Raw genomic sequence first — 16093 nt, forward strand, 5'->3', positions numbered from 1 at the left:
GTTAATGCTTAGAATTACACTTTATTTCCATAAAAGCACCACATTTTCCTCTTTACAGGGCCGAGCAGGTTTCTGTCACTTTTCAATTTCTGAGTCTAATCAGGGTGTATCTTTATCACAATACTGAGACATGTTGTATTTAACCTTTAAAAAAAATTACGACATTTCCAAATTCATACCTCTATGCTAAGAAAAGGGGGCAACAAGCTTGGCTTAGGCCAGATAGAAGAATTACCACATCAACAATCCCTAGTAGTTAGTTATTGCACATTATCTCACTTGTGCACACAATAAAACATTCACAGACACCATGATACTGACCTGCTGAAGGAAGCAACATATTTACAACCTCAATCCGGTCGAAGTAAATCATAACACCCCCACTAAAATGAAGAAAGCACAAATGTACAGGAGTTAGGAAACAGGTCACATCGACATTTAATACATATATGAAAATACCGCATTTAAATTGGCGTATACCGCGCACTTTTTTGCCCTTAAAATCAGGGCAAAATTGTGTGTGCGCGATATACGCCGATACTCGCTTCCCGCGCTGTGTTTGAACGCGGCCGCCGACATATACCGAGCGCAGTACACTCGGCCATGCTCGGCTCCCCTCGCGGTTATGCGAGAGGAGCCGAGCGTGCCCGAGTGTACTGCGCTCGGTATATGTCGTCGTCGGCGTTCAAACCCAGCGCGGGGACCGGCTCAGAGACCAGCGCGGGAGAAGCGGGAAGGACACCACGAAGGCCGCAGATGGACGCCGGACAAGACACCAAAACTGTAAGTAAGTAATAATAAATAAAAAAATTCCAGGAATTTCACCGTCCAGATTAGGGGTGCGCGCAAAAGGCCGATAAATACGGCACTTATCAGGCACAGGTTATACATTAAGCCCAGGTTCACACTGAGCTGCAGGAATGAAGCCGTGCGAGTTCAGCTGAACTCACAGGATTTCTCTCCCGTATGTCAGTCCCGATTTCAGAAACATCTGGGTGGGTTTCTGAACAGACTACTTTTTGAATTCGGTGCAGGGACGCATTGATGGCAATTGCCGCCAATTTGACAAGTCAAAACACTCCAGTGTGAACCAGGGCTAAGCCCAAGTTCATGCTGAGCTGCAGGAATGAAGCCGGTCGAGTTCAGCTGAACTCACGCGATTTCACTCCCGCTTGTCAGTCCCAATTTCAGCCGCGATTACAGAGACATCTGTTCAGTTTCTGCACAGATGTCAATGTAAATTGCGGGGCGAAATCGCAAAAAAGTAGTACAGTAGTACTACTGCAGATGCGGCATTGCACCGTTTAAGACAGTACCATTGTCGGCAAATGCTGTAAATTTGTTAATTTTCCAGTTTTAATCAGCTAAATACATTCGAGGTGCTTCAAACTGCTTTAGACATTACTTCACAAAACCCTTCCCATCATGTGAGCCTATGTTTTGCAGTGACAGACCATGAGGCACAAAAAGGGGAGGGTCCTGTACTGTACTCCAAGAAAAGGATTTTACAGGTACTTTAAAAATACAGTCCTCTTTAATCATAACCAATGGGACATCCCAAAGCTGTAACTGGTGAGAGGGTAATAGGCAACAATAAGCTATAACCAACAGACCCTTAAGAAAAACCTCACACCTACTAAGGCCGACTGAAAGGCGTTGTAAAGGCAGAAGTTATTTTTTATCTTAACAACCGGACCTTTATGCAGCTAAAGGACCCAAGGTGTTTTTACAATTTGGCACTGCGCTGCTTTAACTGGTAATTGCGCGGTCATGCAATGTTGTAACAAAACAAAATGTGCGTCCTTTTCTTCGCACAAATCGTTCGCCTTTGCGCAAGAGCAGGGGGGGGGACAGGGGACTGCGTACACACAGTCGGACTTTTCCACGGGCAAGCCTCCGTTGGAATTTCGACCGTATGTACGCGGCATAAAAAAGTTATGGCACATACAAACGGTCAGACTTTTCCACGGGAAAGCCTCCGTAGGAATGTCAACCGTATGTACGCGGCATTAAAAGCAAAATCGCTCCTCCACCCCTAATGCTCCCATGCTGTTAGCGATCGCAGGGATCAGGCCTGTCTCTGCGAACGCTGCAGTTATATGTGTTGTGTTTTGTAAGTGACAGTGATCGATCGATCGATACTGCACTTGGGCGGAGGGGCAAAACGCAGGTGCTAGCTGGTATCTGGGCTGATTCCACTAACTATGCGTTTTTGGGTACCCTAAATTGCTGGGTACGCTAGTATAGATCTGATCAGGTATCGATCTGTTCAGATACTATACCACTAAGGGGGGTGTATGTTTTGCGCGTGGGTGTAAGCGTTACTGGCACTAACCCAACGCTGCCTGGGGCAACGCAGACCCTAACTGACGCTAAAATTTAATTGATATCACCCGCCGGGCGATCAGGGGGTTATATACGGCGGGTGCCCTAATGCTATAAACAGCAAACTAACTAACCAGCGTCAACCGTAACACTTATACGGTGATCACTGATGAAAGGGTTAACTAGGGGGCAATCAGGGGGTTAAAACCTTTGTTAGGTAATATATAGGGGTACCTGACGCTTTAAAAAAAACTGGCAGCGAACCTAAATAACCAACTGGCTAACCAGCGTCACCAGTGACACTTATACGGTGATCCCTGGTGAAAGGGTTAACTCTATGGGCAATCAGGGGTAAAAACCTTTATTTAGAAAATGTATGGGGGTACCTAACGCTATAAATACCTTACAGCGAACCTCAAAAAATAACTAGCTACCTAGCGGCACTAATACAGCAATCAGAAAAACTATTGCTTAGTGACGCTGGCAATAGGGGGTGAAAGGGTTAACTGGGGGGTGATCAAGGGGTTAAACCTTTATTAGGGGGGGGGTAGGGGGCTACCCTGAACCTAAAGGGGCCCAAGACTAACTGCCCTGCAACTTTTAACTGTCACAACTGACACTAAATGCAGTGATCAGTAAATAAATAAATGCAGTGACACGGGGGGGGGGTTAAGTGTGCCTATGTGTCACTGGTGTCAGTGGTCCGTTGGTGCAACTTACTTGTGATGTCTTCTCTCCTCTCGCCAGACGAAAAGCCCGACAGGAGGAGAGATGACATCACTTCCTCTGCCTGCGTTTACATTACACAGGCAGAGGAAGCCCATTGGTGGAAGGGGATTGGCTGGAAGCGATCGCAAGGGGGTGGCCAGAAACAAACAGCCGCCCCCTCATCCCGGATCGATCCTACAGCCACGGGAACCGCCGCAAGTACCGGGGGGGGGGGGGGGGATCCCCGAACCACGTCTAGGCAGGTACGTACAGGTACGTTGATGTGCCTGTCTGTGCCATTCTGCTGACGTATATGTAGATGCGGTGGTCGTTAAGTGGTTAACGCATTCCATGTACTCCAGTGCCATTCTGCCATAGGCAGAGCTGAAACCATGCAAAAGGTTGAGCAGCCCTGGCTTAAGTATTAGGGACCTTGCCAATGGGCTTTTGCTTGTGTCAGAACTGCTTTTCTACCATATAAAAAGCAAAATAAAAAGGCAAAAGCAGATTGGTGCTGCTTAGAAACAGGTCAAATATACCTGTAAATTAACCAATGATTTTAGAAGCTTCTCAAAATGCAAATCAAATGCAGGCTGAATGCACACTACATTTGCCCGATGACAAGTCCAAAGCCTGTTGACACATGCCCCAATACTGAACCCAACTCTGGTGTCGGGAACATTACCTACTTTCAGCAAGAACTTACAATTTGGACATATACTAAGGTGCATGGGCACCAGTTAACTATATTTTCAGAACATAAAAGGGCTGCTTAAAATGTCCAAATGGGATGTTCTCCCCATTTGGAAATGTGCCATCACATAGAAATACTTTTGGTTTCCAGTGTATCCTAATAATTTATGCATCACAAGGTGTAGGCATTGTCACATCACCAGTGTCCACTTCTCCAAACACCAGCCAAACAACATGATTACGAAATGGTCAATCTTCCTCTGCCATACGGTACATAATACATACCTGGTACCACAGGGTACATTTTTCACCTCATCAGTTTGTAACGTTGTCTGGAAAACAAAATCATGCAATTAGTTCTTGGGTAAACTCAGAAAAAAAATCTATATTTTTAGTATCAGACAAAAAGTACATAGGGAAGGCATGCATCCATTAATACAAAAAAGAGTGGTGACAAGCATGAAATCGCCATCTTCCTGATCAAATGCTGTCACACCTCACCCATTTAACAGCTTCTCTACCCATTGTATAAAGAGGCCAATACAAAGAAGAGTACACTTCATTTCCTGATTTACCAGCTAAGGGTTACAATGACCTTACTAGTATTGAACAGGATAAAGGTTAATTGTGGAGTCTAAGTAAACCTTAACATCAATCATTAGCCAGCACGGTTATGAATCTGGACTTTTTACAATCTACATATTGTTGGTGTGCTCTTTATGTGTGTGGGTTTTATGTATGTGCTTAAGTTTCCTTTGACAAATCTACAAATAAAAAAAAAAGTTGTATAACTTTGAATTTGCCTGTTTTTGGAGGCCAGGATTGATGCAAATTGTTACATGTACACTGTGAATCAGGCAAGTGACATATGCAAAAATGAATTCAACCACTATGCTTTACTCAGTTTAAAAATGGTAATCGGTATGCAGGCAAATTACTGAGAAAAACTGGTGTTTAGACATCAAACTGCCTTCTCTTGTGTCTGCGCAAATTGGCTGGATGGTAAAACGCAAACAATGTGAATACTAGAACAAGTCACAGGTTATACCATTGATCACAACCCACGGTGTCACCAAAAAATAAGGTCTTCCATCAAGTTAAAAAGCACAATACAAGATTCTGATGGTTGGGCTGTAAAAGCCACCCTAAACAACCTGGTGACAAATATATATATATATATACACACACACACACACACACACATTTATTAATTACACACACACACACACTGGCAGAATATATGAGTTCTTGGCCTTTATTAGTTGACTTGGCATTGTGTTTTGGATCATTGTCATGTTGGAATGTCTGAGTATGCGCAGCTTCCTGGCTGATGAATGCAAATGTTCCTCCAGTATTTGATAACATACTGCATTCATCCTGCCAATTTTTTTTTACCAAATTGCGTGTGCATGTGTAGCTCACACATCCCCAAAACATCAGCGATCCACCTTCCGTGTTTTTCACAGTAGGAATGGTGTACCTTTCATCGTAGGCCTTGTTGACTCCTCTCCAAATGTAGCGTTTATAGTTGTGGCCAAAAAGCTCAAATTTTGGTCTCATCACTCCAAATGACTTTGTACCAGAAGGTTTGAGGCTTGTCTCTGTGCTGTTTGGCGTATTATAAGTGGGATACTTTGTGGCATTTTCTTAGTAATGGCTTTCTTCTGGTGACTCGACCATGACCCCATCATTCTTCAAGTGCCTCCTTATTGTGCATCTTGAAACAGCCACACCACATGTTTTCAGAGAGTCCTTTATTTCACCTGAAGTTATTTGTGGGTTTTTCTTTGCATCAGAATAATTGTCCTGTTAGTTGTGGCTGAAATTTTAGTTTGTCTACCTGACTGTGGTTTGGTTTTAACAGAACCCCTAATTTTCCACTTCTTGATTAGAGTTTGAACACTGCTGATTGGCATTCTCAATTTCTTGAAAATCTTTTTATATCCCTTTCCTGTTTTATACAGTCCAACTACCTTTTCCCGCAGATCCTTTGACAATTCTTTTGCTTTCCCCATGACTCAGAACCCAGAAATGTTTTTGTGTTATTTATATTCTTTGAAAAATGGCCAAGAAATCGAATTCGGCCAAGGTATGTAAACTTATGAGCACAACTATAATAATACACACACACACACACACACACACACACCTCTCATTTTTGTAAATATGTTATTATATCTTTTCATGTGACAACATTGAAGAAATTACACTTTGCTACAATGTAAAGTAGTGAGTGTACAGCTTGTATAACAGTGCAAATTTGCTGTGCCCTCAAAATAACTCAACACTGCCAATAATGTAGAAACTGCTGGCAACAAAAGTGAAAGTGTCCAAATTGGGCCAAATTGTCAATATTTTGTGTGGCCACCATCATTTTCCAGAATTGCCTTAACCCTCTTGGGAATGGAGTTCACCAGAGCTTCACAGGCTGCCACTGGAATCCTCTTTCACTTCTCCATGACGACATTACGGAGCTGGTGGATGTTCGAGACCTTGCACTCCTCCACCTTTCATTTGAGGATGCCCCACAGATGCTCAATAGATTTAGGTCTAGGGACATGCTTGGCCAGTCCATCGCCTTCACCTTTATCAAGGCAGTGGTCATCTTGGAATAATGCCCTGACGCCGATTCTCCGAAAAGAGGGGGGGGGGGGGGAATCATGCTCAGCTTCAGTATGTCACAGTACATGTTGGCATTCATGGTTCCCTCAATGAACTGTAGCTCATGCAGCCCCAGATCATGACACTCCCATCATGCTTGACTGCAGGCAAGACACACTTGTCTTTGTACTCCTCATCTGGTTGCCGCCACACACGCTTGACACCATCATTACCAAATACATTTTATCTTGGTCGCATCAGACCACAGGACATGGTTCCAGTAATCCATGTCCTTGGGCTGCTTGTCTTCAGCAAACTGTTTGCGGGCTTTCTTCTACATCATCTTTAGTAGAGGCTTCCTTCTGTGAGGACAGCCATGCAAACCAATTTGATACAGTGGGCAATGTATGGTCTAAACACTGGCTGGCTGCCCCCCCCCCCCACCCCTTCAATCAGTGCAGCAATGCTGGCAGCACTCATACGTCTATTGTCCAAAGACAACCTCTGGATACGAGAGCATGTGCACTCAACTTCTTTGGTAGACGATGGCAAGGCCTGTTCTGAGTGGAATTTGTCCTGTTAAACCGCTGTATGGTCTTGGCAATCTTCTTATAGCCTAGGCCATCTTTATGTAGAGCAACAATTATTTATGATTTTTTTGCCATGCAGTGCCATGTTGAACTTCCAGTGACCAGTATAAGAGCGATAACACCAAATTTCACACACCTGCTCCCCATTCATACCTGAGACCTTGTAACACTAACACGTCACATGACACCGGGGAGGAAAAATGGCTAATTGGGCCCAATTTGGACATTTTCACTTAGGGGTGTACTCACTTTTGCTGCCAGCGGTTTAGACATTAATGGCTGTGTTATTTTGAAGGGACAGCACATTTACACCGTTATACAAGCTGTACACTCACTACTTTACATTGTAATAAAGTGTAATTTCTTCAGTGTTGTCACATGAAAAGGTAATAGTGGCCAAGTGAATAGCACTTCCGCCTAGCACAGTGGTCTCCAAACTGCGGCCCTTTGCTTGCCTTTATCCGGCCCTTGGGGCACTATCCCTCCCACTGATACGAGACACTATTCTGCCATCTGACGCAGACAATGGAGGACCATTTCTCCCACAACTAATAGAGCACTATTCCTCCCCCTAATACCAGATGTTTACTAACAATGATGGCAGGAAAATTACTCCCGCTGGCCAAAGTGCGGCCCTCCAAGAGTCTGAAGGAAAATAAACCGGCCCTTTGTTTAGAATGTTTGGAGAACCCTGCTAGCAGAACTAGGGTTGTCGCTTCGAATTACAACCACGGCACTTCGCATGGTCTCCCTGTGCCTGCAGGGGTTTCCTCCTCTGACCTTAGATTGTGAACTCCTTCAAGACAAGGACTGATGCAAAAGTATAAATATGTAAAGCTGTGCGTAAAACGGCGCTTTACAAGTAATATGTACGCGTGTCACTTATATATTCTCTATTTACACAAAAAAACAAAAAATTAAAAGTTGGTACAACAAGAATGACGTAGAAGTTTGTAGTAGGATTTACCTGAACTGAACGAAAACTTGTGATGAAAGGGAACATTATATGAAATCCTGGTCCGCTAGGACTACTTAATAAAGCACCCCCTCTGGAAAAAAAATAAAAAATAAATTAAATGTAAAGTACATTCATGTAATAAAGAGATAGCACAGCCAAAACAAATCAGAGTAGTGGCAAACGTTAAACTAACTTCATTTTTGGAGAAGAAAAAAAATAAAAAGCGAACAAGAAAAATACAATCCCCTTAGGGAGCTCAATGTAGATTGTGGGGATTTAAAAACAAAAAAAAAGTTAACGATTCCTACCTGGATCTGCTCTGAAACAATAGCTCCGAGTTGAATCTCAAACGGGAGTGACTTTTTCATTAATCAGCTGATGCGTTTGTAGTGTTCCAACAAAGAAAGTTGCGGCATCAGCATCCTTTTAGAAATGTATTAACCCTCTGGGATTTCACCAACAATTAAACTTTTGTTTCAGAGGTTGCCGAAAATCTGACTTGTATCTTATTTCTAGGAAAATCAGTGAGCCAATTACACAAAAAGGAAATGGCATTTCTGGGGAGGTTCACCAGCTACGTATAGAGCGCCTCCAAGTTGCCATATTGCATTGAATTTTACAGAAAATTAAAGTGCTGCAGAATATAAAGGAAATGGAGATCTTAAAGGAATACTGGTTTCGTGTCCTCATTGTTCGTTTTTGCTTTGAAGTAGCTGTAATTCTGCTGTGATCTCCACACTTCCTGCTTGTCTGGCGCCTTATGAAAAAACTCATGGGAGCTTCTCATTGTGGTCTAAGCTGTGTGTCTAAAACTCCTCAGAACCAATCAGATTCATTTTAAAAACAAAACACTGCCCTGGATTTGTTTGTTTTTGTTCTGTGGGTCTCTTTACTTCACATAAACATGAAACCAGTTTAAAACCGAAAGTGAAACTAGAGGCACATTATATGATAGAATTTAATCTATTTTTAATCATTTTTAAAAGGAATCAGTTAACTTTTATGTCTCTATATCCTGTAAACAGTTATTTCAGCAGAATTTTTTTTTCCTTTAGTGACCCTTTAACATTAAATTACAATATGGCTTGTGTAGCAATTGTAGATGCTATATTGTTTATTTGCTATATTTTTTTCTCCACAAAGGTGGGGTTACCCTTTAAGATTGTACAATGTATACATGATGTGGAATCTAATATCTTGATTGAAAAATGACTGTTAAACAGTAAAGTGAATTATCCTCCAACACAATAGCAATATGTATGGCATGTATACAGCGATGGCCAAAAGTTGAGAAAATGACAAATGACACATTTTTACAAAGTCTGTTGCTTCAGGGTTTTTTTTTATCTTTTTGTCAGATGTTACTATGGCATACTAAAGTATACAAGCATTACGCATTTCATAAGTGTCAAAGGCTTTTATTGACATTTACATTAGGTTTATGCAAAGAGTCAATATTTGCAGTGTTAACCCTTCTTTGTCAAGACCTCTGAATTCACCCTGGCATGCTGTCAATCAAATTCTGGGCCACATACTGGATGATGGCAGCCTATTCTTGCATAATCAATACTTGGAGTTTGTCAGAATTTATGGTGTTTTTTGTTTTGTTTACCCGCCTGTTGAGGATTGACCGCAAGTTTGCAATGGGATCAAGGTCTGGGGCGTTTCCTGGCTATGGACCCAAAATTTAAATCATGTTTTTGTTCTCCAATCACTTTTGCCATATGGCATCATGCTGGAAAAGGCATTGTTCGTTACCAAACTTAAAAGCGGAGCTCCACCCTAAAGTGGTCGGAACCCCCCCCCCCCCCTCCGGTGTCACATTTGACACCTTTCAGGGGGGAGGGGGGGGTGCAGATACCTGTCAAAAGACAGGTATTTGCACCCACTTCCGGCCACACAGCTTCGGGTTTTCTCCGGGCATGACGTCACCTCCCGTTGTGCTCTGGGAACACTCGGCTCCCAGAGCACAGCGGAAGCCAAGCAGCGGCGCAGCGCAACTCGCGCATGCGCCGTAGGGAACCGGGTAGTGAAGCCGGAGTGCTTCACTTCCTGGTTCCCTCACGGAGGATGGCGGGGGGGAGCAGCAGAGAGACGAGCGATCGCTCATCCTCTGCTGCGGACGGCGCTGGACTCCAGGACAGGTAAGTGTCCTAATATTAAAAGTCAGCAGCTGCAGTATTTGTAGCTGCTGGCTTTTAATATTTTTTTTAGTGGCACATCCGCTTTAAGCATTCTTCAAAAATGCAGCGGAAAGGTTTATGGGATAAAGTTCATTTTCATAGCAAAGAGGGACTTTTGCAATTAATTGCAATTCATCCGATCGCTCTCCGTAAAATTCTGGAGTACATGCAAATTGCTAACATGAAAACTGAGGCAGCAGACTTTGTGAAAATTAATATTGGTGTCATTCTCAAAACTTTTGTCCATGTCTGTACATCTACTACAGAAAACAATAGCTGAATGAAAACATTTTAGGAGCAGCCTTTCTCAAACTTTTTACCCTAGAACAGGGTTTTGCAACCTTTAAAATTATGAACAATCTCGAGGCACTCTCCAAAATAGACAGTCTTGGGTACCCCCATTCTAAAATGTAAAAAACTATTCTGATAGTTTTACATAATGCAGCAACATCAATACACCTAGGAACCAAATATTAAAAGGTTATTCTTGCAAAAGTGTATTTGCTTTGGAAAATGGTACCGACTAGTATTCAATGTTTCTCTTCTCCCCTCGGTTTTTCTCCATCACTCAGCTAATGAGAACCCAAAGCTGATGGAGAGAGGCAACGGACATCCTCCTTATCAACTGATGATGTCATTGGTCGTTAGGAGGTTGGCAGTTAGAAGGTTGTAATGGTGTAGAATGAAAACCTGTGGCTTTGTGTAACTAAAAAGCAGGTTTCATCCACCTACCGGCTTGTACACAATGTGCACAGGCTGCCCTAGGGATATACTTGAAATAATTTAAAGAGTCCAGGAAGCTCTGTCTAACAGCAATTTAATGGAGGTGAGTGGGAGGAGTGCCCCCGCCATTCGGTGGTCAGAGGTCGGCAGGAAGAATGCCACTTTTGCAGTGGCGATTAGAATGCCAAACTTACAGGTAGCCAAAAAGATCACTGGTGTCATGCTGCTGGCTTCAGTACGTGGCATTTGCCCTGGAGCGATACAGAAACCATTATAAGGTCTAATGGCAACAGCTCAAAGAACCTTTAGCAATCCTTGGATAACCCCTAGCTGAGAATATGTCTGTTCTGGAGTATACTTGACATTTTTTTAGGCCCCTTTCACACTGAGGCGGGAGGCGCGGTGGCGGTATAGCTAAAAATATCGGCGCTATACCATCGGAATTGCTGCGGGATTCGGCCGCTAGCGATGCAATATTAACCCCCGCTAGCAGCCAATAAAGGGTTAATACCGCGGTTTCCCATGGTTTTAAATGGGAAGGAGCGGTGAAGGAGCAGTATACATACTGCTCCTCTCCAAAGATGCTGCTGGCCAGAGATTTTTTTCTCTCCTGCCAGCGCATCGCCTCAGTGTGAAAGCCCTTGGGCTTTCACATTGAGATGGCTGGGCAGGAGTTTTTCAGGCGGTATAGCAGTGCTATTTTTAGCACTGTATCGCCTGAAAAACTCCTCAGTGTGAAAGGAGTCTAACAAATTCCCACTGTTGGCCTTAAGGGCCAGTTCACACTATAGAAAAACGAAGTCTGGATGCATTCCAGATGCTTTTCTGCATGCACGTTTGACGCCTTTTTTTGTATTCGTTCCAATGTGTTTTTGATGCAGCCCAGTGCATTTTTTTCCCCCATGTTTTATTTAACCTTTTGGACATGTGTGCTACAAAGTATTCTTGGTGCTTTCCAGTATGTTTTTAGAGTTTTACAGCGTTGCAGTAAAAGTGCAGCATGTTTTACTTTTTTTTTTCTGGAACGCACTGCAACTACAAGCACTGGTATGAACTAGGCCATTGAAAACCCTATAACCTACTTTACTATCTGGTCTGCAAAATGCACTTTTGTAATTACCTGTAATACACAGCCAGATGACCTTCTTCCACCTTATGAATAGATGAATGTAAAATCAAGGCAATTAGGACAGTCGCCACTCCTACTACCGCTCCCAGCTGCGCCATGGTCATTCTGATGGGGAAACAAAAAATATTCTGTATCAAGGAGTATTATAGTTTTATATTTTCTTGTTCAATATTCATGGTGAGAAAGTAAAAACATGATGCAGCTCCATCTTCAAAACCCCCTCATCACACCAGAGAACATTGTGCAGTTCCAGCAGCATGAAGGCTGGTCATACAATATACAATTTTCTTATGCAACTTTACTTTAGATTTACAAAAAACATAGAATACGAGGTCAAACCTAAACACTTTCATTTGTATGCAATCAGGCAGGCCCTTGCACTACATTATAGAAGATAAATCTAAAGAAAATTGTAAAATGTATGGCCAGCCTAAAAGCTGGTCATATACTGTTCAAAATGTGCTTAACCACTTAAAGCGGTTGTATAGCCTTTTTTAAAACTTTTACCTACAGGTAAGCCTATAATAAGGCTTACCTGTAGCTATAGAGAATATCTCCTAAACCTGTACGGTTTAGGAGATATTCCCCTCGCAATGCGCCGCTGATTGCAGCTGCGCATGCGCAGGGGGGATCCTCGGCTAAAGGACCGGCAGCCGCCGGACCTTACCGAATTGAAGTTGGCGCGGGAGTGACGACATCGCCGCTCCAGCCAATCACAGCGCTGGAGCGGCGATACCCGGAAGACACGCCGAGTCAAAATGACATCTTGCTCAGCGTGGACCAGGTAAGTTCTCTTCTCCTGTGTGACGGTATCGGTATGATATCCCCGTCAAGCATTTCCTCCTCTCCATACAAGAACATCACAGGATTCCCCACACATGAGTCAAGACTGGATGCTGGAACCAAGACACTTTATTGACACAAAAACTCAGCTTATATGTGGTTACAGCCTGTTAGGAACGGCCCCCTCACACAGTGGGGTTTCCCATACAGATTATAGGAGACAAGTCGGAGCCGACCCTGCAGACACGTTTCTTTAGATAAAGACATCACTGGAGTTAATTACTACACTGAAGCAATCAGAATAATTAACATACTACTTCTCTAATCATTTAGCCTGATGATACAATACACATCTTTTAAGGGTAAACACAGATCTTCTTTACACAACACAATAGATCAATTAACGTCTAGAATAGTGAGGGGACATTAGCACGTCAATAACCTGTCAGAGGAATGAATCACACATGAAATTCCTTTCTACCTCTACCCATGGCTAGCAGGGAGCAGTACACTGAGACATATAGGCAAATGTATCACAATGGCCCCCCTTTTGCTCCCTGCTCCGGCAAATCCGGTTGGACCTTCCCTGGTCCAGTAGGGTTGACGGGTTCAGAGCTTTTAGTCCGAGGTTAACTCCGTTTGGCATGACTGACCTCCCTTGACAACTGCTTCAGACTCAGGTATGTCACCGGGTCGTCAGATCACACGCCGGTCAGTCCCCAAGTCTTTGTGCGATCTGCAAAGTCACCAGAAGTCAGTGTGAAGACAGCGAATGGGTCTGTGCGCCGCCGTCTAGGTGTCCCGCTATGGGAGGGGGCAGGTTATGGCTCTGAAGTGACAATCACAGGAGATTCATAAAAAGGAAAAGTTATATTTGTTGTAGCACTGGTGCTCAGAGTCCGGGGGGGGGGGGGGGAGAGAGGGGACTCAGAGCCCCATAAGGTCAGCCACCCCCTGCTCCCTCCGCAGCCGCCGGTTCTCCTCTTGGAGCTTCTCCAGCTCCATCTCCAGTTCATGGAGCCTGGGGGGGGGTCAGCCCGCTGTGACCTCAGGTGGTTGTTCTCCTCCTCCATGCGGCTTATGCACTCCTCCAGCTCCATGTACTCACGGATCAGCTCCTGCTTGCTCATGTCCTGCAGGCTCTCCACGTGGTCCTTCATCATCAGGAACTGGGTGGTGGTGTAAGGGACCACCGGTGGGCCCTTGGCGAACATCTCGGCCCGCATCTGGGACGCCCGCTGCGACTCCCTCTCCTCCAGTCGCTTCTTCTCCTCCCAGGTCAGCTTGTTATACGGCTTCCAGGACCTCTTCTTCTTGAAGGGTGGCCGGCGGTGCCTCTTTCTGCCCAGCTCCCTCCAGGGCCCCTCCGGCTCAGGGCTGGAGCCCATGACCAGCTGACAATGGTGTTCCCTGTTGTCCGTAATAGCAGATTGTACCATGAGGGCTTCGTAAGGGGTGCCCAATGGTTCTTCCCGACCCCGCTCCTGGGGATCCCAAGCCGAGTCTACACAATGGGCTGCTGCTGGTGGGCGGTACCCAGGTTGAGACCAATTTGACCTGGTGTTGTCATTCATGGGGCAATTCTGCTTGAAGTGACCCAACTGTTTGCACCGGAAGCAGCGTTGTTCGTTGTCCTCCTGGCGTGGATAGCGAGGGCTAGATGTCACCGGTCTGTTAGGAGGTTGGTATCTAGCGGCTGGTGGGTGGGAGGGCACCGTTTGTGGTGGAGGTTGTTCCTGTGGTGTGATCTGGTTCGTCTTGCGAGTATCCGCATATTCATCCGCCAACTTAGCGGCCTCTGGTAGAGTCATGGGCCTGCGATCTCTCACCCAATCTTTGACATCCGTCTGGATGTGATTGTAAAATTGCTCCAGGAGCATTAGTTGCAAAATGTCCTCTGCGGTGGTGGCCTGGCTGCTGTTAACCCAGTTAGAGGCCGACAGGGACAGCTGGCATGCCCATTCTGCGTAAGAGTCTTTCGTGGTCTTGCGTGAGTCCCTGAACTTCTGTCGGTGGGACTCTGGGGTTACTGCATAACGAGCCAGGAGCACTTCTTTAACCCGGGCGTAGCTATGGATATCCTGATCTGGCACGGTCCGGAAAGCATCAGAAGCTTTGCCTGACAGTTTGCCTGACAATATTGCAACCCACTCTCTTCTAGCTATTCGGTGCAGGTTACATTGTCGCTCAAAATCCGCCAGGTAGTTATCAATTTCACAGTCCTTTTCATCAAAAGCTTTAAAAGCGCTAAACGGAATCTTCCTTGCGTCTGCTGTGCTGTACTCACTGTTCGGAGAAGGTGCGGCTGCTTGTTGGACTGCTGCCAGTTTTAATTGTAGTTCTGCGTCCCTTATTTCTTTATCCTTCTGTAGTTCTGCGTCCCTTATTTGTTTATCCTTCTGTAGTTCTGCGTCCCTTATTTGTTTAGCCTTCTGTAGTTCTGCGTCCCTTATTTGTTTAGCCTTCTGTAGCTCTGCGTCCCTTATTTCTTTAGCCTTCTGTAGCTCTGCGTCTCTTATTTCTTTAGCCTCCTCCGCTAACAGGTCCATCACTTTCAGCACCACATCCGGCGTTGGGTTCGGGCCGAACCACGCTAGCTTCTCTCTCATTAGCTTGTTGGCTGGCGATTCCTCCTCCTGAATCACTGGTGTATCCATCTCTTGTACTGCTGGCGTTGCTGCAATCCCGTCCTCCTGGTCTATCTCCATTGATTCCGCTATGATGACCCGCTTGGTTTTGTTGCTAGCAATCCTTCCAGTAGTTCTTCCAGTGTCTGCTTGGAATCCGGGTGTGAAGGAGAGTAGAAGGGAAGATCCCGCTGCTGCCAACCAATTTGTGACGGTATCGGTATGATATCCCCGTCAAGCATTCCCTCCTCTCCATACAAGAACATCACAGGATTCCCCACACATGAGTCAAGACTGGATGCTGGAACCAAGACACTTTATTGACACAAAAACTCAGCTTATATGTGGTTACAGCCTGTTAGGAACGCCCCCCTCACACAGTGGGGTTTCCCATACAGATTATAGGAGACAAGTCGGAGCCGACCCTGCAGACACGTTTCTTTAGATAAAGACATCACTGGAGTTAATTACTACACTGAAGCAATCAGAATAATTAACATACTACTTCTCTAATCATTTAGCCTGATGATACAATACACATCTTTTAAGGGTAAACACAGATCTTCTTTACACAACACAATAGATCAATTAACGTTTAGAATAGTGAGGGGACATTAGCACGTCAATAACCTGTCAGAGGAATGAATCACACATGAAATTCCTTTCTACCTCTACCCATGGCTAGCAGGGAGCAGTACACTGAGACATATAGGCAAATGTATCACATCCTGGTTCCGAGGTAAGTATTTCATAATGAGCTAGTATGCGGTGCA

General features: G+C 44.6%; 1 protein-coding gene across 1 annotated transcript in view; it reads right to left on the minus strand.

Annotated features, from left to right (window-relative positions):
* LOC120909014 (erlin-1-like) overlaps positions 1–16093 on the minus strand; it is a 55168-nt gene that overhangs the window by 17262 nt on the left and 21813 nt on the right. The window contains exons 2-5 of the mRNA XM_040320588.1: positions 11902–12015; positions 7885–7966; positions 4012–4058; positions 322–383 (exon numbers count right to left, since the gene is read on the minus strand). Coding sequence (XP_040176522.1) covers positions 322–383; positions 4012–4058; positions 7885–7966; positions 11902–12014 — 304 coding nt within the window. The 5' untranslated portion in view covers position 12015. The remainder of the gene's footprint in view (positions 1–321; positions 384–4011; positions 4059–7884; positions 7967–11901; positions 12016–16093) is intronic.

Source organism: Rana temporaria, chromosome 8, assembly GCF_905171775.1.
Source record: "Rana temporaria chromosome 8, aRanTem1.1, whole genome shotgun sequence".
NCBI lineage: Eukaryota > Metazoa > Chordata > Amphibia > Anura > Ranidae > Rana > Rana temporaria.